Here is a 21,589-nt window from a genome sequence, read left to right on the forward strand (position 1 = left end):
CATTGGGAACCACCCAAAGTGTACAGTTGGTCTTCACTTTCAAAGGGAAACACCATGACTTTGCAATGATGGTTTGATTCAAGTTACAGTACATTGGATTCCCTGAGTCATCACTTGTCTTTGCAATGGAAAATGTGATAGGTAAGGATGTATTCCAGGGTGTATACACGGTGTGTATATAGGTGTTTCTTTTAACTCGGGGTTTGTGAGGAATTGCCAGTAGACCTACAAATCTAAGTGTGTACTTCAGATAATAAAATGCATAATGTGATACAAAGTTGTGGAGATCAGACAACAACAAAAAAGTTGGATTGATCTGGCTGTGAGACTACCCATACATTTCCCCCGGAACGTGGAATTACACACATGGGTGAGTTCTAGAGTCTAACTGTAGAACTGTCTGTAGTGCAGATGGTCTCAAATACAGACACACCCAAACAAACTACAGACAACATCCTGTCATCATTTAACATCATCCATAATTCATCCATAATGATGGGTCTTCCCTCTATCCTCCCACTCTTCCCTCTATACACCAGAGACTCAATCAGCACTCTACTTGCATAATGGAACAGAGAGAGAGTTCCGGAACAGAGGGATTAAGATGTGGAATCAACCACCATAGTGAGTTGTGGGAAGTTGTGGGAAGAGAATCTACACTTATAGCCCTCTACTGAAATCAGAAGAGAACTCTGCAACATTACAGTCTTTGGTTCAAGATTGCTTTAACAGCTGGAGACGTTTGCTTGGAAACTAAACCAGAGAGGGAGCAGGGATTGGACAAACAAAGATCACACCACCAGTGGTGTGTATTCATGGTACCCAGGGGAGCCAGGCTTCCCCAAAAATGTACAGATTATTTATTTATTTTCAAATAATTTATCTTTCGTCTCTCTGTGTTTCATAATTTTCCTTCAATTCTGTCTGAATGTATCTCACCGGAGAAAGCATCTGAGCGGGCGAAACAGCGCCCCTCTGTCTCTGTATGTGTAGGCCATCTATCTCATGCTGTTTGGTCCAAAAGGGTATGACATTATTGCCGCCCGTAGCGTTGAATACAAGGGAAGCCAGTGAGCATTTGGCCTCCCTTGACCCCCAAACAAGTGTCAAGGGAAGCCAGTTTGGATTTGGCATCACTCCTATCAAATTCATCGAGAGCATACGTCATTGACAGAAACAACTTGAATTGTAGCTAGCTAGAATAGTCTGTTTCCTAAATTAGCCATGGATGGAGATAGGGATACTTAATTCTCTGTACTGGCAAATTATTATAATTGCGATTCTGATCTCACCATAAATTCATACATTGTGTCCCTGGCCTGAGAGGATGGAAGTTCAGCATGTAGCTAGTAGGTTAATGTTAACCAGCTGGCCTGGCGCATCATTGCCCATGAAAGGAAGTCAGGATAACGAGCATTTTAGCCAGGTAGGCTAGGACAACAAAATATATGGTACTGTATGACAGAGTCACAGACCATTTAGGAAACATGAAAGAGAGGAAGATGGCATTGGCATTTGTCTACAAGTAGGGTGAGTCAAAAAAATGTTTATACTTGCATGAACGCACACACACACACACACACACACACACACACACACACACACACACACACACCAGAACACACACACACACCAGAACACACACACACACACACACACACCAGAACACACACACACACACACACACACACATCATATTTACTGTAGCTTACATTGATTGGACTAAATGTTTTTGGTATATTTTAGTTGTCACTGTATTAGGACTAAGCATAGGTGGTTAGATGATGTTGAAATGTTGAAGGTGAAATGGTGCTGGAATAGTGGAGGCAGCACCTGTTTTCTTAGAGACTAGCGGTAAACTCTTCGTGGTTCTAAATCAATAGTTCCGAAAATGGTGGAAACATGAACTTGCTTGAAAAAAAAAAAAAAAAAAAAGTATTCATATTTTCAAACAGTACATTTATATTTTCCAACGGGGCTATACATTTGGGTGAGGTTTTTTCTTGCCTGAGTAGCCTCGTTTCACTGCCAAAAATACAATTAAACCATCTAGTGTTCAGCGAAATAACAACACAATGTCAAATACAGGTAGCCTAGTCAAATAATTAATATCCAATCACATTAACCGTTTCTCTCTTGCAAGAAACCTTCACTCTTACTCAGACATTTAGAAATGAAACATGACAATTTGAAAAATAAGCCACGGGAGTTTTTTGAGTGAGAATAAAGATGACTTTCAAGTAGTAAGACATGTATAAAAGCAACAGATACCATTAATAAGAAGGGGCTAGAAGCGTTTTATATGGTGAGCTACCGAGTGGCTAGGACAGGCAAGCCCCATACTATTTATGACTGGGGGAATGCTGGGGGAAAAGGCCCAAAAAAACTATACAGACAATGTCTTCATCCAACAACACTGTTTCACGATGCATCATGGCAGGAGATGTTTTGAAACAATTACTGCTTTGCATACAAGCCAGTGAATTCTATGCGTTACTGCTGGATGAGTCAACAGACCTGGCGGGCCTGGCACAGCTCCTGGTATATGTCCGTTACGTTTATGGGGGGTCAAATAAGGAAGACATCCTCTTTCTGCAAACCACTGGAAACCAGGACAACACGAGATGATATTTTTAAAGTACTGCACAGCTTTGTGACATCAAATGGACGTTGGTGGTCAAGATGTGTTGGTATCTGAACTGATGGTGCAAAAGCCATGACAGGGAGACATAGTGGAGTGGTAACGCGCGTGCAAGCAGTTGCTCTCGACGCCACTTGGGTACACTGCAGCATCCACCGAGAGGCTCTTGCTGCCAAGGGAATGCCTGATAGCATGAAAGACGATAGCTTGGATAGCTTGGACACTACAGTGAAAATGGTTAACTTTGTTAAAGCAAGGCCCCTGAACTCTCGTGTATTTTCTGCATTATGCAATGATATGGGCAGCGACCATGTAACGCTTTTACAACATACAAAAGTCTACTGGCTATCAAGAAGCTCTTCTCTGTCTGCATTAACAAGGACAACACACAGGTCTTTCCATCATTGTATGATTTTTTTTTGTGTGCAAATGAACTCAAGCTTACGGACAATGTCAAATGTGATGTAGCGAAGCACCTGAGTGAGCTGGGTGAGCAATTACGCAGGTACTTTCCCGAAACGGACGACACAAACAACTGGATTGGTTATCCCTTTCATGCCCTGCCTCCAGTCCACTTACCGATATCTGAACAAGACAGCCTCATCGAAACATTTTATTTAATCAGAAACTGCTAGATTTCTGGATAGGGCTGCGCTCAGAGTGTCCTGCCTTGACAAATCGCGCTGTTAAGACACTGATGCCCTTTGCAACCACACACCTATGTGAGAGTGGATTCTCGGCCCTCACTAGCATGAAAACTAAATACAGGCACAGACTGTGTGTGGAAAATGATTTAAGACTGAGACTCTCTCCAATACAAACCAACATTACAGAGTTATGTGCATCCTTTCTAACACACCCTTCTCATTAACCTGTGGTGAGTTATTCACCATTTTTGATGTACAAATAAGGTTTTATATGTAAGATGGCTAAATAAAAGAGCAAAATTATTGATTATTATTATATTATTATTTGTGCCCTGCTCCTATAAGAGCTCTTTGTCACTTCCCACGAGCCGGGTTGTGACAGAATCTAACACTCATTCTTATGTTTAATAAATGTATTGTATAGTGTGTGTGTGGCAGGCTTACAATGATGGCAAAAAAATAAATATTTGAGAGTGTGCTGACCCTGGTGCTAGAGGGGGTACAGCTGAAGGTTGAATGTTTGAAGGGGTACGGGACTATAATAAGTTTGGGAACCACTGCTGTAGGTGATGTAACTGTTTGTTACAGGCAATATGTTTTGTGGACTTCACAGGACAGATGTTGCTCTTCGGTTATGTGGTGAAACAAAGGTGTGGTTGAATTTATTCTGCCACTGTGTCTTCTTATTGTCTCTGCTTTAGGACTGTATATATATATATATATATATCACGGTGTCAAGACATGTGAACTAACAGGATATGGAGCAAACAACGCAATTATCACAACACATAGGGTGTAATATGGCTTTTGTTCTGGCTTCCCCAGTGATTTTGCCCACAAACCGCTACTGCACACTCCTCAGTGACCGTGTCATTGACAAGCAAAAAGGCACACCATTAAGAGTAATTGACAAGAATGTTCACTTTAGGGGCTGGTCATAGCTAGGCGATACTTAAAAGAGTCCAGTTATACCAGTCCTTCAAATAGACCAAGGCCTGTCCTTCATACAGAAACCAGCGTCGATCAATCAACCCCCAACCTGGGGCCGAATGTGTCAAGCGTCTCAGAGTAGGAGTGGTGTTCTAGGATCAGGTCCCCTCTTGTCAATTTAATCCTACTAAATCTCTACAAGGCTAAACTCATCCTTGATCAGCTCTCCTGCTCTGAGACTCTTTGTGAATACTGCCGTCCATCTTATTCATTCACAGCACTCCTGCTCTGAGACATCTGATACATTGTACATACAGCCCCTTATCTCCTTCCTAGACACAAGAGAGAATGCTTCTGTGTACTATAGATAATAGCCAAGGGCTTGGATCCCATTACGGCAGGCAATATTATGGAGATTCGTTTCATTTGACCCAATACTCTCTCTCACTCCCTAACACAATCTTGTCTGCATGGTACCTCCTAGTACTAACCCTGACTGATAGCAATGTTGCAATGTTTCCTCTCACTATAGTCACAAGATACGACACATGTACGTCAATATGATCCATTTGAAGTCGTCAAGGTGTGCTATTATATCACATATTATGATATTTATTTATTTATTTTACCTTTATTTAACCAGGTAGGCAAGTTGAGAACAAGTTCTCATTTACAATTGCGACCTGGCCAAGATAAAGCAAAGCAGTTCGACAGATACAACGACACAGAGTTACACATGGAGTAAAACAAACATACAGTCAATAATACAGTATAAACAAGTCTATATACAATGTGAGCAAATGAGGTGAGAAGGGAGGTAAAGGCAAAAAAGGCCATGGTGGCAAGGTAAATACAATATAGCAAGTAAAACACTGGAATGGTAGTTTTGCAATGGAAGAATGTGCAAAGTAGAAATAAAAATAATGGGGTGCAAAGGAGCAAAATAAATAAATAAATTAAATACAGTTGGGAAAGAGGTAGTTGTTTGGGCTAAATTATAGGTGGGCTATGTACAGGTGCAGTAATCTGTGAGCTGCTCTGACAGTTGGTGCTTAAAGCTAGTGAGGGAGATAAGTGTTTCCAGTTTCAGAGATTTTTGTATTTCGTTCCAGTCATTGGCAGCAGAGAACTGGAAAGAGAGGCGGCCAAAGAAATAATTGGTTTTGGGGGTGACTAGAGAGATATACCTGCTGGAGCGTGTGCTACAGGTGGGAGATGCTATGGTGACCAGCGAGCTGAGATAAGGGGGGACTTTACCTAGCAGGGTCTTGTAGATGACATGGAGCCAGTGGGTTTGGCGACGAGTATGAAGCGAGGGCCAGCCAACGAGAGCGTACAGGTCGCAATGGTGGGTAGTATATGGGGCTTTGGTGACAAAACGGATTGCACTGTGATAGACTGCATCCAATTTGTTGAGTAGGGTATTGGAGGCTATTTTGTAAATGACATCGCCAAAGTTGAGGATTGGTAGGATGGTCAGTTTTACAAGGGTATGTTTGGCAGCATGAGTGAAGGATGCTTTGTTGCGAAATAGGAAGCCAATTCTAGATGTAACTTTGGATTGGAGATGTTTGATATGGGTCTGGAAGGAGAGTTTACAGTCTAACCAGACACCTAAGTATTTGTAGTTGTCCACGTATTCTAAGTCAGAGCCGTCCAGAGTAGTGATGTTGGACAGGCGGGTAGGTGCAGGTAGCGATCGGTTGAAGAGCATGCATTTAGTTTTACTTGTATTTAAGAGCAATTGGAGGCCACGGAAGGAGAGTTGTATGGCATTGACGCTTGCCTGGAGGGTTGTTAACACAGTGTCCATAGAAGGGCCGGAAGTATACAGAATGGTGTCGTCTGCGTAGAGGTGGATCAGAGACTCACCAGCAGCAAGAGCGACCTCATTGATGTATTCAGAGAAGAGAGTCGGTCCAAGAATTGAACCCTGTGGCACCCCCATAGAGACTGCCAGAAGTCCGGACAACAGACCCTCCGATTTAACACACTGAACTCTATCAGAGAAGTAGTTGGTGAACCAGGCGAGGCAATCATTTGAGAAACCAAGGCTGTTGAGTCTGCCGATGAGGATGTGGTGATACCAGATATACAGTGCCTTGCAAAAGTATTCAGACCCCTTGGACTTCTTCACACTTTATCAAGTAAAAAAGTGGGATAAAAATGGATTTTTATTGTAATTTTTTACCCATCTACCAATAGGAGCTTTTCATTTTTTATTAATTTGTCAAAATTTTGAAAGAAAAAAACATTTCCACATTTACATTATGGGGTATTGTGTCTCTAAAATCTCTATTTAATCCATTTTAAATTCAGGTTGTAACACAACAAAATGTGGAAAAAGTCAAGGGCTGTGAATACTTTTTGAAGGCACTCTATCTACCTAAATTACTTTGTACCCCTAGACATCGACTCTGTACTGGTACCCCGTGTACTGGTACCCCGTCATTGTGTATTTATTCCTTGTGTTATTATTTGTCTATTATTTTTCTCTCTGCATTTTTGGGAAGGGCTCGTAAGTACACATTTCACCTGTTGTTTACAAAGTTGACATTTGATTTGAATGGTATCTAGCTTACTTATATAAAGTATATATAGGTGAGCTATGCAGGAAGTGAATGAATAGATTCGTCTATGAGCTGTGATGTCGTTATCCACTCCTCAAGGACAGACCTGTTCTCTATCAATGAATAACATCTGACAGGAACTAGCATCCACATTCCTTAGTAAGAGTGGTCTACACATGGAGTCTACCTAGACAGCCAGGAACTAGCATCCACATTCCTTAGTAGGAGTGGTCTACACGTGGAGTCTACCTACACAGCCAGGAACATCCAATGGATAGAGAATTACATAGGATCGCCTTGTGCGGTACCTATGCATGGGCAAACAGTTTGCCAACATTTATAATAATGTATGCCATTTAGCAGACACCTTTACTTAAAGTGGCTTATAACAAGTGATTGCATACATTTTTGTACTGGTGGCCCCAGGAGGCCCCAGTGGGACATTCAGTACAGTTTTACTGTAGATCAACAGTCTTCTGATAAATCTTTGGATTCAACATATAACTGCAATACAAAGCTGGAGGTGCAATTCTGGGGTTGTTTTTTTTGGCCTAACCTTCACTCCCCTTTGTTAGATGCAGTATGTTGTATGGAAGCTAAGCTATAATAGTGTTATGATGGGTAAAGGGACGCCTGCAGGTAAAACGTGTGAAAGTGCAGAGCAATGGAAATTATACAGGGTCTGTATCCACATACACTCCATCAGCATCACTGTTGACAGATGCACATAGCTATCGCCCTTTATAGCCATTCAAATGAGTCTAGATCCACAGTGTGCTAGACCCCTATGGCTTTAAGACACACCCTGAAACACAGGTGACAAACAATGTTTGTCCCCAGGGGATAGGCTCATAGACACTATCTCCTGCATCGTCACCTCACCTGACTATTTACATATTGCCATTCCGCCATCTCCCATTGGCCAGCGATGTCACAATGGGGCGGGGTCAGAACATCACACCACTGTGACAGTCTACGAGAGGGAGTGTCTTGTGACATGAGAACAGGAAGTCACTTCAGGAACAGGAACAACAGGTCACTAGCCAGTTTACCAAACAGAACAGAGTGGTACTGGCTGTACTGGTCTGGTGATAAGCAATAACAATAGTCTCTGTCTCAGAGACCCAAAGACACCAGCCACTACCCAGAGCAATGCTTCCTCTCAGGCTGCAGGGGAGGATACACTTTGAAACACACTGCTGCATTCAAACACACCCAGACACATGTAGGCCAACTAGTCGTAGGCCAACTAGTCGTAGGCCAACTAGTCGTAGGCCAACTAGTCGTAGGCCAACTAGTCACTAGTAGTTCTACCATCAATATGTTCAGTGGTGACTCTACACTGTTGAGAAATTGGTAGGAGTGAGAGTAAGACTGGTCAAGAGCATCACCACTTAGCTGGTCCATTACATTTCTCCATATGCCCCGGTCAGGCCTGTACATACCATGGTGAAGTCTGAGGGTTAAATGAACTGAGCTTGTGATGGTTTGACCCATCATGTGAAGGGGAGATGATTTGACCGGCACAGGTGTTCTTAACTAGGTCATGACAATAGCAGCTGCGTCAATGTGTCGTCTGTTGTGTATGTCTACCTCTTTACGGCACTCAGCAGTGCACTGAAGGAACAATAGAATGTACAGTCATATCGACCCACTAGATGGCCAAGCTGCAAAGTCGTAAAAATGTATGGATTTGTTTTTGCTTTTTAAAATCTTAATTTAAAGTAAGGGTTAGGCATAAGTTTACCAGTGTGGTTAAGGTTAGGTTTAAAATCAGATTTAAAATCAGTTGTTGGAGGGCAATTTGGGTCACGGTCAATTTCTCATTTGGGTCTTGAGATGATAAAGTTTAAGAACCCCTGGGATAGATAGTAGCAAGAAGCTACTGTTGAACAGTTTAACTTGTTGACCTACTGTATAGTAAAACCTAGAGAGGTAGAGGAAAAGTCATTTGTTTCCCTTGGAGTCTGTCTGACCTACAAGTCATTTGTTTCCTTTGAAGTCTGTCTGACCTACAAGTAATTTGTTTCCTTTGAAGTCTGTCTGAACTACAAGTCATTTGTTTCCTTGGAGTCTGTCTGAACTACAAGTCATTTGTTTCCTTTGAAGTCTGTCTGAACTACAAGTCATTTGTTTCCTTTGAAGTCTGTCTGACCTACAAGTAATTTGTTTCCTTTGAAGTCTGTCTGACCTACAAGTCATTTGTTTCCTTTGAAGTCTGTCTGAACTACAAGTCATTTGTTTCCTTTGAAGTCTGTCTGAACTACAAGTCATTTGTTTCCTTGGAGTCTGTCTGACCTACAAGTCATTTGTTTCCCTTGGAGTCTGTCGGACCTACATGTCATTTGTTTCCTTTGAAGTCTGCCTGAACTACAAGTCATTTGTTTCCTTTGGAGTCTGTCTGACCTACAAAGCGTTTCCATATGTTATTGTTGGACCTCCAAGTACCCCATATGGGGGATATGGGAAGGCTACTGCAGTCAGTCAAGCCTGCATCTCAAATGGCACCCTATTCCCTATATAGTGCACTACTTTGGACAAGTAGTGCACAATGTATGGAATAGGGTGCCATTAGAGACACATCCCAAGGCTGCAGCGGAGATGGCCTTTCCTTCTGGCTTCACATCCAGGCCACAACAACAGGGGAGGAAGAAGAGGTCCAATTAAGAATCGTGGGGTTGATGTTGATGTTTACATTTTTCACTCTCTTCCCGTAGGCCATGCCTGATTTGGAGTGTGGGGGTGATTTTTTCAAGTTTCAAATCAAACATTGGTGGAGGATGCTAAACTTTGATTTGGATAAACTGTCATCTTTGCTCGTCACCCATAACGTCACCTGTTTTTAGACACATTTTGTCCAAAAACAGGTTAAGTTAAGGGTGGCTGGAAAAGATGGCAGCAGACCTGCACTACCTGACTAAAACAAACAGTGTGTGTGTCTGAAAGGTACACAAAGCATGTCACCCATTGGCCCACATCTGACCCTTTATTATTTGATAGCCAGGCCACAGCCTTTGTGAATGTAGCATGTGTGTTTCCCCAAGGCGTTGCTGTCTAGTTTACAGCTCCAGTAGGTCTACAAATTATCCTATCTGTGGGTTGGATATGGCTACTTCAAGCTGGTGCAAACAAAGCTTTTGGACAAAATGAGCAATACACTGACAGAGATTGACACATGTCCCAACCCTCCCATAACATACACAACTCCTACATGGAAGTCTGTTGTTGGCCATGGCCTTCCTATAGCCTAAATACACACACACATACACACACACAGCTTTCCTACAGAGAGGAGAGGAAGAGAGAGGAAGGGAGATGTAGGGCACCAAGCCGCCTACAGAGGGACTGAGGCCCCAGTGGGGAAGGAGGCGAGTTGCCTTGTAAAGTAAGGGTTATAACAGATTAAGAAGCTGTAAAGGGAGTGCACATGACAAATCCAGACCTGGGTTCAAGTAGTATTCAATTACTTTAGCTGGGCTTGATTGAGCTCGACTGGTACAGTGAATGGATCCAATGGAATAGTCCCAAAAGTCCAAACTAATTCTGTCCATCTGTCATCTTTATGCAGGCACAATCAAACACTCAGAGTACACACACACACACACACATATATATATATATATATACACACACACACACACACACACATACATATATATATATATATATATATATATATATATATATATATAAAGATGAATACTATTTGAACCCAGGTCTAGACAAATCCTTATAGGCCTTTGTAAAGATGTCCAGATAAAGAGACCAGTAAACGCTGAAAGGCCTGGGGTTTTGTAATGAAATAATGAAGTGTCAGATCATTTTGGGGGGGTTTGACTTTGAGGAGAAACATGTGAGTTTGTTGTTAGCCAGTTCTTTGCAAGATTCCAAAAGTGACGTCAGTGCAATAAATATCACTGCATTAACTTACAAAACATCTTGACAGACATAATGCCTGTTAAAAGTCAAGGTCACCAGGTCAAAATAAATCTAATTGGGAAAAGCTCCAGCCATCTAAAGTAAATTCTAGATATGTGAAGCAGAAAATATATTTTTTATTTTAAATTCAAGATCACATGAAACTGTTATCAGCAGGCCAGGCCTACAGACCATAGAGTCTATAGACTGTATGGCAGTGGAGGCTGCTGAGGGGAGGACTGCTCATAATAATGTCTTGAACGGAGCGAATGGAATGGCATTAAGCAGATGGAAACCATGATATATTTGATACCATTCCACTTATACAACTCCAACCATTACCTCGAGCCTGTCCTCCCCAATTAAGGTTCCACCAGCCTCCTGTGCTGTATGGTACAGAATCGATCGGTGGATTTTTGCAATCGTTACTTATCTAATGTACGTCTGCCATCTTGTGGAAGTCGTGAGTATATTGCGCTAAAAGTTCCAACATGCATATCTGGATCTATTGCACCATCTCGCGAAATAATCGAGCAGTGCGTCCAGGCCAATTTTTTTTCCATACAGGTGAGTGCGATGCTGTTAATGTTTTACCTGGAGGCCCGTGACGTCAGATCTGACGTGTCCCTTCAAGAAAAGGAACCGTGGAAGCCATGAGTACATTTATACCCATTTAGACTACTTTACTGGCGAAAGGAAAAGCTTAAAATTTAAGCGGACAAGCGTGTAGTGTTTGAAATACTTGCGGAGTGATCCATTTGGTGCTGATAATGTCTGCCTCCGCTGTCTTCGTTCTGGACTTGAAAGGAAAGGTAAGATCACTTATCATTTTGATTGTTGCCATTGATAACGCTATAAACAATGTCAGTTTTAGCTTGACTTGACCTTAACTCGCTTTTGTTTGGGATTGAAATCGAGTTTGTTCAACGTTTGCTCTTGCCATTAAACATTAATAGATAGCCACGTCGTTAAAGATTAATTCGTTGCCTGTGACAGTTCCATTCAAGCCTTGCACAAGTCACTTCCGGACACAAGCGGATAAAAACAGGTCATAAGGCCAGTGGCTGCATCCTTTTTAGACTTGACAAATTCTTATACCAGGTGTTATGAAAAAAGCTGCCACAAAATAATTACATATCATTTCCAAACATGAAAGTGAATATAGTAAGTGAGTCAAAGTTGCCTGGCACCTGTCATCTTGTGTACATTGTAGAAGGATAGTGCCAAGATTAACACATTATAAATCACATGTGGTTGGGCAGACAACACAGTACTTCCTGTTATAAACAGAAGAGAATGCTCTATTCAGGTTTCTTATCCTGTGAGAGATTCAGTATAGCCTGAATCTCTCACAGCTAGAGGTGTAATTTGATAAAAAGATTCCACCCCTCTACAATAGGCCTAGAAGTCATGGGAGGGGAAAGAGGACATGGTTTCAGGTGGCACAACAGCAAGAGGTTGTATTAGGCTACATGCAAATTAGTAGGCCAAGGCAACCATATTCAGCAGCCGGGCCGATTATGTTCGAGGGGCCAGAACATAATTATAATAATTATAATAATAAAGCCAAAAAGACATATTTGAATTCCTTGATTACATTAAGACACGATCATTAAAGTAAACTCAATTTTAGCTGAATTCTTGTTGATTTTAGTCTTTTTTTTAAACAAAAACTAAAATCCTAAAAAATATATATTATATGTTGATTTTACTAAAAAACAATATCACTTGGGACGGTTTTGGGCCGCCTGTTGCCGAACCCCTGGCCTAGGCTGACACAACAACTGACAAGCCACAATAACCACCGTTATAAGCCTGTAGCATGGTACTACTGTACACCTAGACTTTGTAGGCACTGCAACATCTTGATTGAATGACAGGTGTAGCTCTGGAGCCCAATCTCAGCCATCTGATCTCTTGCCAAGGCAAAGAGTTGTCAAGCCCTTATGTTCGTCCTTCATTTAGCATTCCTTAGATATGGAATCGATGGAACATGTACAGGACTCAACATTAAATATTGTGTAACGTTTATGAGACCTCTTCGCCTGACACATCCAGAAGGTTGCTGGAATAATGATCTCTAGTTCTACTCTTCCCATATCTGCTCTACATTACATTACCTCATCACCTCTCTCACCCGTTGACCTCTACGTTACATTACCTCATCACTTCTCTCACCCGTTGACCTCTACGTTACATTGCCTCATCACCTCTCTCACCCGTTGACCTCTACGTTACATTACCTCATTACCTCTCTCACCCGTTGACCTCTAGTAGGACTATGAGTTTTTTTAGTCACGTCACATGCTTAGGAAAAACTCAGGTGCCTTAAGGGTGTGACCTTTGACCCATATAGGTTATTGTTTTTCTTTCCCTATTAATTTCCCCTCTTACCCTGCAGGTGCTCATATGTCGGAACTACAAGGGCGACGTGGACATGGCTGAGATTGACCATTTCCTGCCTTTGCTCATGACACAGGAAGAGGAGGGGCTTACCTGTCCAATCATGTCGCACGGCAACGTTCATTTCCTGTGGATCAAGCACACCAACCTGTACTGTATCCTTATAATGATTTTAGTCGCTAGCCAGCTAAAAGTTAATCATTACCATTTTGTAGCCTGTATAAATCATGTTAGCTTTCCTAATGAGATGCTAGTCAAACCTACACAAAGACAAATGTGTATTTTTCCCTAGAGTAAAGATGATAATGAACTTCTTAAACATATTACACTAGGACCTTAGAATAGGCCTGTGTGTTCTATCTACCTTGACGCTCTCACAGTGGTGGCCACTACCAACAAGAACTCCAACGCCTCTCTGGTCTATGCCTTCCTCTATAAAGTGGTTGAGGTGAGTCAGAGGTCTGTCTGTGCTGTCTTAACAACACCATTGCTGTCATTTTCACCCCAATGGCTGAGTCAGAAGTGTTTCTCACTACCAAAAGACCTGCATAATGTGTCTACTGGTTTCTCCCTACCCATTTGACATAACATGATCATAATTCACATATTATTACTGAGGCTGCCAATCGATGTTGTGTTGTTTCCAGGTGTTCACAGAGTACTTTACAGAGTTGGAGGAGGAGAGCATACAGGACAACTTTGTGGTGGTCTATGAGCTACTGGACGAGCTCATGGACTTTGGCTTCCCCCAGACCACCGACAGCAAGATCCTGCAGGAGTGAGTGACACCCGCTCACTTACTTACTTGCTTATGGCTGTCCTTCGATGATGACGCTGCTCCCAATTGTGGGGAGTTGCGTCAGTGCCACTGCATGTGGCTGTGCAGGCCAATTCGAGACCCGCGTGGTTTGCCACATGAGGGGCAGGTGAATTCTCCACCTCAGAGGGCTGTACCCGCTGCACGCTGGTGTCTTTGTGCAAGACGTTTAGATTCTCCTCTATGGGATTGTGTCCTGGAGGTGTGTGACACCCAGGCGGAAGGTAGGGCGCCAGGTATGGCAGTTGGTTGTCAGGCTCTCCGCTTCAGGAAGGTCTTGCTGTGGTCCTTGATGCACTTCTTCTGCCCCTTGGCAGACCTCAGTCCATTCTTCAGCTGACCATAAAGGATCTGCAGAGGAAGGCAGTGGGGGAGCCTGCCATTCACAACACACACTGATACACATGTTCTCTGTTACAATATAGTAAATTAGTCATACATGTGTACTGGGTAAATGGAGAGAATGGACTGAGTATGGTTGAGTATGGCGCTTCTAACGCCAGATTAGTGAGTTCGATTCCCAGGACCACCCGTACATAAAAGGTATGCGTGCATGATTGAAAGTCGCTTTGGATAAAAGCATCTGCTAAATGGCATATTTATTATTATTATAAAGATGCAGCTTTAATAGACAGATACTGGTTCTAGACCCAACACCATAAAGCAAGGACAAGTTTTGGGACTTCTGAAAGTCCAATCAGACTGATCTCCATACTGTCTGTCTCTACTACAGGTACATTGACTTTTATCTTGACTTAGCCTGATTCCAGATCTGTATGTGCTGTCTTGCCAATTCCTGGTCCTTGTAATTCATTGTCTTACAAAACAGATCTGAGATCAAGCTACTGATGTCCATACTGGCTGTCTCTCCAGGTACATCACGCAGGAGGGCACCAAGCTGGAGGTGGCTAAGACTAAGGTTCCCACCACTGTCACCAACGCTGTGTCCTGGAGGTCAGAGGGCATCAAGTACAAGAAGAATGAGGTCTTCATCGATGTCATCGAGTCCATCAACTTACTGGTGAGTGGTTTTACCATAAGGATGTTGGGTTTGATACATGCAATTCGGCAATTAATTTTCTTGTGTTTCGGCAATATCAATAATTGTCATAATTGGTTTAGTGTATATAATGCTTTAATCTCCATAGGAAAATATTGATCACTGAAAATACCAATAACCTTTGCTTTCTGAATAATTGATTCATTTAATTGATTAAAGCTGGAATCCTTAATTGGTGGAACTGCCACGCCTGTTTGCGATATTACAACAACAAAGAAGTTACGGGAAACAACGAACACAGTTTTTCCCTCAGACATCACTGCACGCGCGAACAGCAGAATATGTAGGCCTACTGCAGTTGTTTTCCCCTGCTGCCGGGTGCTCCTCTCTGCCGTATCTCCTCAACAAAACAAAAACAATACCGAAGAGGCCGGGGTGAACACTGATGCTGTTTCCCCTAGTGTGGATTTGATCTTTAATTGACTGAGTATTCTCTCAATAAATCAACTAGCTACTGTATAAAAAGTCTCCATCAGAGGTTGACCTCTGTGTCATGCGTTGACCCCAGGTGAATGCCAATGGCAGTGTGATGAGCAGTGACATCGTGGGCACTGTCAAGCTGAAGACCATGCTGTCTGGCATGCCTGAGCTGAGACTGGGACTCAATGACCGAGCGCTGTTCGCCCTCACTGGCCGTATGTACAATACACACACAGGCTAGCAGTGAGCACACACACACACACACACACACACAGTCACTGCTTCTCAGATGCAATTGCATTTTAGATGTTGATGAAAATGAGTGTGTGTGTTCAGGAGACAAAGGGAAGACTGTAACGATGGAGGACGTTAAGTTTCACCAGTGTGTTCGTCTGTCCCGTTTCGAGAGTGACCGCACCATCTCCTTCATCCCTCCTGACGGAGAGTCTGAACTCATGTCCTACCGCATCAACACTCACGTGAGTTACCTTTAATACATTCATATTGTATCTCTGAAAATGTACATGACCTCCCTAAAATACCCTCATCCCTCCCTCATACAGTTTCACCCTTCCATTGCACTGTTACTGTACTGAAATCAATACTTGAGTGAGCTGTAAGCCCTGTCTGTATCAAGGACAGTGGTGTAGTGGAGGGTAAACACTTCATGCACCATTTTTTATTTTGCGTGTGCACTTACCCACATTTTTCGGGGAAAATGCATTGAAAGTAATGTGCGTATTACTTGACTCACCGCGAACGGCGATCAGCATTTACCCACCTATTTTCCTACCACTACATCACTGATAAAGTAGTATAATGGCTTTCCAGTGGACGGTAGAACTAAATACATTCTGTATCCCTACAGGTGAAGCCTCTGATATGGATTGAGTCTGTCATCGAGAAGTTCTCTCACAGTCGAGTTGAGATCATGGTTAAGGTAGTGTTATATAGTAACACTTAGTGTATGAATCTATGCATTGTCCTATGCTACAGTTGCCTTTCTCTAATTCCATAGGCTAAAGGTCAGTTCAAGAAGCAGTCAGTAGCCAACAACGTGGAGGTGCGGGTTCCTGTCCCCAGTGACGCTGACTCCCCCAAGTTTAAGACCAGTACAGGCCACGCTAAATACGTCCCTGAGAAGAACCTGGCTGTATGGACTATCAAGTCCTTCCCTGTAAGTGTTTCATCCAAGCAGCACTTCTGTCTCCAGCCGTTCTTCCCTGTCGACGAAACTCAAGGCCAAATATATAGAGCCATTTTTTTTGTTTACAAGCAAACGTCCCGTCCGAGTGAAGCGCGCGCATCTTCGCAACAAAAAGCTCTGTAAGCAGGATAGCTAACCCTGATGTCGGAACCTTGACCAACTTAACAGTGAGAGAGTGATGACCATGAAAACACGTCGGCCAGGAAATGGGTCAACAATGAACCCTAGAATTTAGAACATTAAGGCTCCTGACCTGGAAAAACTCCAGCCTCTTTTTCTGGTCAGGACACATCATCAGAATGAAAAACTCAGGGCCCTATATGAACCATCTCACTCTTTCTGTAATTTTTCTCTCTGTATCTCTCCGCCTCCCTCTCTCTCTTTCTTTTTCTCCCTCTCTGTCTATCTGTCTCCAGGGCGGTAAGGAGTTTCTGATGCGGGCCAGCTTTGGCCTGCCCAGTGTGGAGAATGATGAGATGGAGGGCAAACCTCCCATCACTGTCAACTTTGAGATTCCATACTTCACAGTGTCAGGGATACAGGTGAGCTGTGTGTGTGCTCCCGCCTGTGAGTATACTGTATTGACCTTTGAAAACAAGCTTATGCGGAACCAAAGTGGTAACATACTTAGCATAAACTAGCATAGGCTACAAGTTCCTCATTTGGTTAGGCAAAACAAATGATCCATTATATCAAGTTACACGGATCTCTCTCCTCTCCTCTGTCACTCTGTATGCCTCAAGGTGCGGTACATGAAAATTATAGAGAAGAGTGGTTACCAGGCCTTGCCCTGGGTCAGATACATCACACAGAGTGGAGGTAGGACTGCCATGCTCTTTAGATATAGCTTACTCATGTATAGCAAAAAGAGACCCATCATTTATTCATAGAGAGAGAGAAATTTAAGGGAATAAAGTATTTTTACTCTTTAAAATTAGAACTAGTATTTATCCTATAGTATTTTTATTGTTCTATTTTCTTTCATTTAGATTACCAACTACGGAGTAACTTCTAAACCATGGTGGCTAACTTCTGCCTTTGCGTCCAGAGATCATTGTTCAATTTAATTGCACACATAAAAAAGGAAAATGTCTTTGAATTTCATTGAAATGCTCTACTTAATAATGTTACTGTATAAAATTGTTTGTGATTTTAACTTTTATGTCATGCAATGTAATTTGAGATTTTAATTGCTTTACTCATTGTCTCTTAGATTGTTAAATGTTTATATTAAACTATAGCCTTGAAATACGTAATGGGGTTGTTTTTCTTGTGTATTATTACATTTAATGAACAAAACATTTTAGCTATGAATGTATTGTTTTATATCATCCAAAATGCTAGCTGCTATTTTAGCCAAAGTATATAAAATCCCATATCAAACGTTTTTCACACCCGCGTTTTAATGACACAACTGTCAATCGCGGGCATTTGAGAATGATTTCTTCAATAACCCGCCTTTTTTTCTACATGACTTTGGAGACTTACTATCAAATGTCTGACTTTGGACATTTACTATAACATTTTAGAAATGTGAATGAATGTACTTTGAAGACATCAACGTCCGCAAAATTGCCCGCCTTCTACGCTATGGCTTCTCATTGGTCGACTCAACTGTTACCACAGTGATACTGTAGCAACCAGTGACTGTATGGTGGCAACCAAGTCCTTACTCCACCCACCTCGCCATTCAACGCGCTGATTGGTCGAGATACGTTCTGTCCAATGTTTGTAAATGTTGGTTGGGTAAACGGTAACGTAGTTCTCAGCGCGCAAATTAAAGGTCCTGCAGCCTTCAAAGTTATTCAACATTTACCTGCTGTGATTTATTTCAAAAGTATCTCGAAAAAAGGACAGAAAAGAAGAGCCTGTAACGGTCGGGATCATTTCAAAACAGACAAGGTAACTAACTACCTTTTCATATGAGTTTTGATTCCCCTTTGAGACTGCTAGCTACTAGCTAGCATTCTTATCCTATCCTACTAGCTAGAATTGGGCTCCATAATTTCGAAGAAATAACGTTGTGAAGTGTGTGTAATATATATATATATATATATATATAATATGTATTTTTTTTCTCACTATAATGTGTTAGTTGAACTACTTGCAACTAGCTTGCTAACGTTTGCTGGTTGGGGATAAATGATAGTGAGCTAGCTAACGAGACGAACTGGCTAGCGTTGATAGACTAGAACAGTTGATTACAATTAGATACTGGGTAGCTACTCATCTAGCTATTTCTGCTATTCATATTTTAGGGAGAAAATATAGAAATCCGTCCACAATGGTCCTGAGTCAGAGTGATGCGGCCAAGAGCCTGACCGCTGCCGCAGCCAAGGGAAATACGGACGAGGTCAGGAGGATGCTAGGGCCGGAATGCAGAGTGCACCCCGATACTGTCAATCAATTTGGAAAGACCGCTCTACAGGTAACCAACTTCCTCATTGAACTTTCATTGTGTCCTAGCCTGTAATATTTCGACTCAAACTGTGTTGGCTTTGAATGTAGTATAGGTAGCTAACTAAGTCTGTGTGAGAGGGAGACAACAACAGAGCTGTCAGCCCATGGTTGCTTCCTCAGAATGGTTTCTTATACCTTGTTTGAATGAAATGCAGTGAAAACCAGAGTTTAACCATTTTCTTTGAAGCATTAAGTAACAACCTTGTCTATTGCTCATTAATAGCTAAAGTGTTGGACAACAGTTCTGACAAATATACCTAACCTAGCTACTTATATCCTTTGTAATTACCCTACATACAATTAAATTGTTACGATCCCATGAACTCTCTCCCACTAGGCCTATATCAAACACTGCATCATGTGATGAATAACATTTGATAACGCCCTCTAACGTCAAGTCTCCTTCTGTTCTCCCTAGGTGATGATGATGGGCAACTCCAACGTGGCCAGCTTACTGTTGGAGCACGGAGCCGACCCAAATATCACAGACCGGCGAGGAGTCTCACCGGCACATGATGCGGCACGCACTGGCTTCGTGGACACACTCCGGGTTCTGGTGGAGTTCGGCGCGTCAGTCAACAGGCCAGACCACACCGGCACCCTACCCATCCACATCGCTGTCCGAGAGGGCTACCGGGACGTCATTGAGTTCCTTGCACCTCTCTCCAACCTGAAACACCCCAACACCAGTGGAGAGACAGCTGTTGACCTCGCCCGAGCCTCATCATCATGTACACCGGACGTGGTAGAGCTTCTAGAGAGACAGCTGGAGTCTAAAGTGTTCTCTCACTCCCCACCTCTCCCTCTTTAGGAGTTAGATGGACTCTACCACCAACCCCCCCACCCCCTCTCTATGCCAAATTGGATGGTTCATAGACTCCCCTTCTACACTCTCCTCTCAAAACCTGGTGACTTGAATTCATTGATGTAAAGTATGATTTTTAGTAACTGGTCGAGGTTGACTTGTGTTTACCGTCCTGTTTTGGCAGCTTATGGAAGAATAAGTATGGTGGACATTATTTGGACACCATTTTTGCACAGAGCAAAGCACCTTTTGATGGTAAATTTGACCTCTTCCCCCCCTTTGATTCAGGAGTGCACACTTGTACATGGCTTTATTATTGAGTGTTTGTGATGACTTATATTGCATTATTATTCCTCACTGTGAAGGAAATTGAACTGTTTGATTTTTTTCCAAACTTTGATATTTTGACTTGACATGGTGTATCCCATGATGACTGCATTGCATGGTAGTTGTGTTTATCTTTGAAAACTTGTCTTTTATTAGGCATATTTAGAATTTTTGGGAATTTTACATGTATTTATTTATTGAAAATATTCATATGAACTTTTTGTAAATAGCTACATTGTCGGTTTTGTTTTTTTGAGATGTTATTTATATACAAATACTATTGAAAATGAAAAAATGAAGTATTCATTCCTTCTTGGAAGACTGAAGCACAAAATAAAGTGTTTAACTTGACCTTTTTTGTTTCTATTCTATGGGACTTGGCTAAAGAGTTACTGTTGGTAAAATAGCAACAACAGGTTATACAATTAGAATTATGTCTGACTTAAAATTCAGAATCTTGATCAAAAGAATCTTCTATATTATTACAAGCATGAAGTCCATATTCAAGAATGTGAGGACAAGTGCAGTTCTCTTGTGGCCACAGGAGGTCACTATCCAACTAGAGTTGAGGAGCCAAGAAGGGAGGCAAACCCATAGAGATGGAGGACTTTTCTTTAGATCTGTGTCATTATAGCTCTGTGATAGGGAAAGGGGGGTACCTAGTCAGTTGTCCAACTGAATGTATTCAACTAAAATGTGTCTTCCGCATTTAACCCAACCCCTCTGAATCAGAGAGGTGTGGGGGGCTGCCGTAATCGACATCCAAGGTGCCCGGGGAACAGTGGGTTAACTGCCTTGCTCAGAGGCAGAATGACAGATTTTTACTTTGTCAGCTTGCGGATTCGATCCAGCAATCTTCCGGTTACTGGCCCAACACTCTAACCACTAGGCTACCTGTGGCAGCGCTATTGAAGCTACAGCCCATGGGAATCCCCACCCAGTTGACTTCTTTAAAATGGTGGGAGCCCTCAATGGCAATGTTCACGCTGAAACGGATTATATCCATGAGTCTTCTGTATCTCTACGGGCAAACCTGACTAGGTGCAGGTGTCCCCATAACACTTTTGAGATAACGGGGTGGTTTTGTGCAATTTCAAGAACCTTCACAAATTCATATGATTATAGACAGAAAATGTTTTAAGGCTTAAGAGTCTTTTCTTCATGACTGTCATACCTTTCTATCGTAAACCCAATCAGTTGTGTTATTCATCTATTGTATTGGCATTTCTAAAAAAAACATCTTACATGAGACCTTTTGACACTGCATTCTCTTAACTCTGGGCTAAGTGCAATGTGAATGTGGCTACAGCGATAGTACACTTCTAGATCGAGTACTTTACCTTTTACCATTGTCCATTGTATTCTGTTTTGCACTCATGAGTGT

At 42.2% G+C, this 21,589-nt stretch overlaps 2 protein-coding genes across 2 annotated transcripts; both read left to right on the forward strand.

The window, feature by feature from the left end:
- The first annotated feature begins 11,302 nt into the window (after window positions 1-11,302).
- Window positions 11,303-17,869, forward strand: LOC110485640 (AP-1 complex subunit mu-2). The gene is made up of 12 exons (XM_090204394.1): window positions 11,303-11,518; window positions 13,108-13,264; window positions 13,490-13,557; window positions 13,757-13,887; window positions 14,800-14,947; window positions 15,495-15,621; window positions 15,743-15,885; window positions 16,275-16,346; window positions 16,425-16,583; window positions 17,030-17,155; window positions 17,357-17,432; window positions 17,603-17,869. Exons 1-12 carry the CDS (start codon window positions 11,477-11,479, stop codon window positions 17,626-17,628), a joined length of 1,275 nt encoding a protein of 424 aa, XP_090060520.1. The 5' UTR covers window positions 11,303-11,476; the 3' UTR covers window positions 17,629-17,869.
- A 431-nt stretch (window positions 17,870-18,300) lies between these two features.
- On the forward strand, window positions 18,301-20,556 carry LOC110485642 (cyclin-dependent kinase 4 inhibitor D). Its single transcript, XM_021556746.3, has 3 exons — window positions 18,301-18,515; window positions 18,872-19,041; window positions 19,492-20,556. The coding sequence occupies exons 2-3, from the start codon at window positions 18,898-18,900 to the stop codon at window positions 19,882-19,884; spliced, it is 537 nt and encodes a 178-aa protein (XP_021412421.3). The 5' UTR covers window positions 18,301-18,515; window positions 18,872-18,897; the 3' UTR covers window positions 19,885-20,556.
- The last annotated feature ends 1,033 nt before the right edge of the window (window positions 20,557-21,589 follow it).

This window comes from Oncorhynchus mykiss, chromosome 17 (genome assembly GCF_057628025.1).
Source record: "Oncorhynchus mykiss isolate SJ-2025 chromosome 17, ASM5762802v1, whole genome shotgun sequence".
Taxonomy (NCBI): Eukaryota; Metazoa; Chordata; class Actinopteri; order Salmoniformes; family Salmonidae; genus Oncorhynchus; species Oncorhynchus mykiss.

Coding starts and splice junctions, on each gene's coding strand:
- LOC110485642 (XM_021556746.3), top strand. CDS start 18,898: ATGGTCCTGAGTCAGAGTGATGCGGCCAAGAGCCTGACCGCTGCCGCA. Junction 19,042..19,491: donor TTGGAAAGACCGCTCTACAG/GTAACCAACTTC, acceptor TGTTCTCCCTAG/GTGATGATGATGGGCAACTC.
- LOC110485640 (XM_090204394.1), top strand. CDS start 11,477: ATGTCTGCCTCCGCTGTCTTCGTTCTGGACTTGAAAGGAAAG. Junction 13,888..14,799: donor GACAGCAAGATCCTGCAGGA/GTGAGTGACACC, acceptor CTGTCTCTCCAG/GTACATCACGCAGGAGGGCA. Junction 16,584..17,029: donor GGACTATCAAGTCCTTCCCT/GTAAGTGTTTCA, acceptor ATCTGTCTCCAG/GGCGGTAAGGAGTTTCTGAT.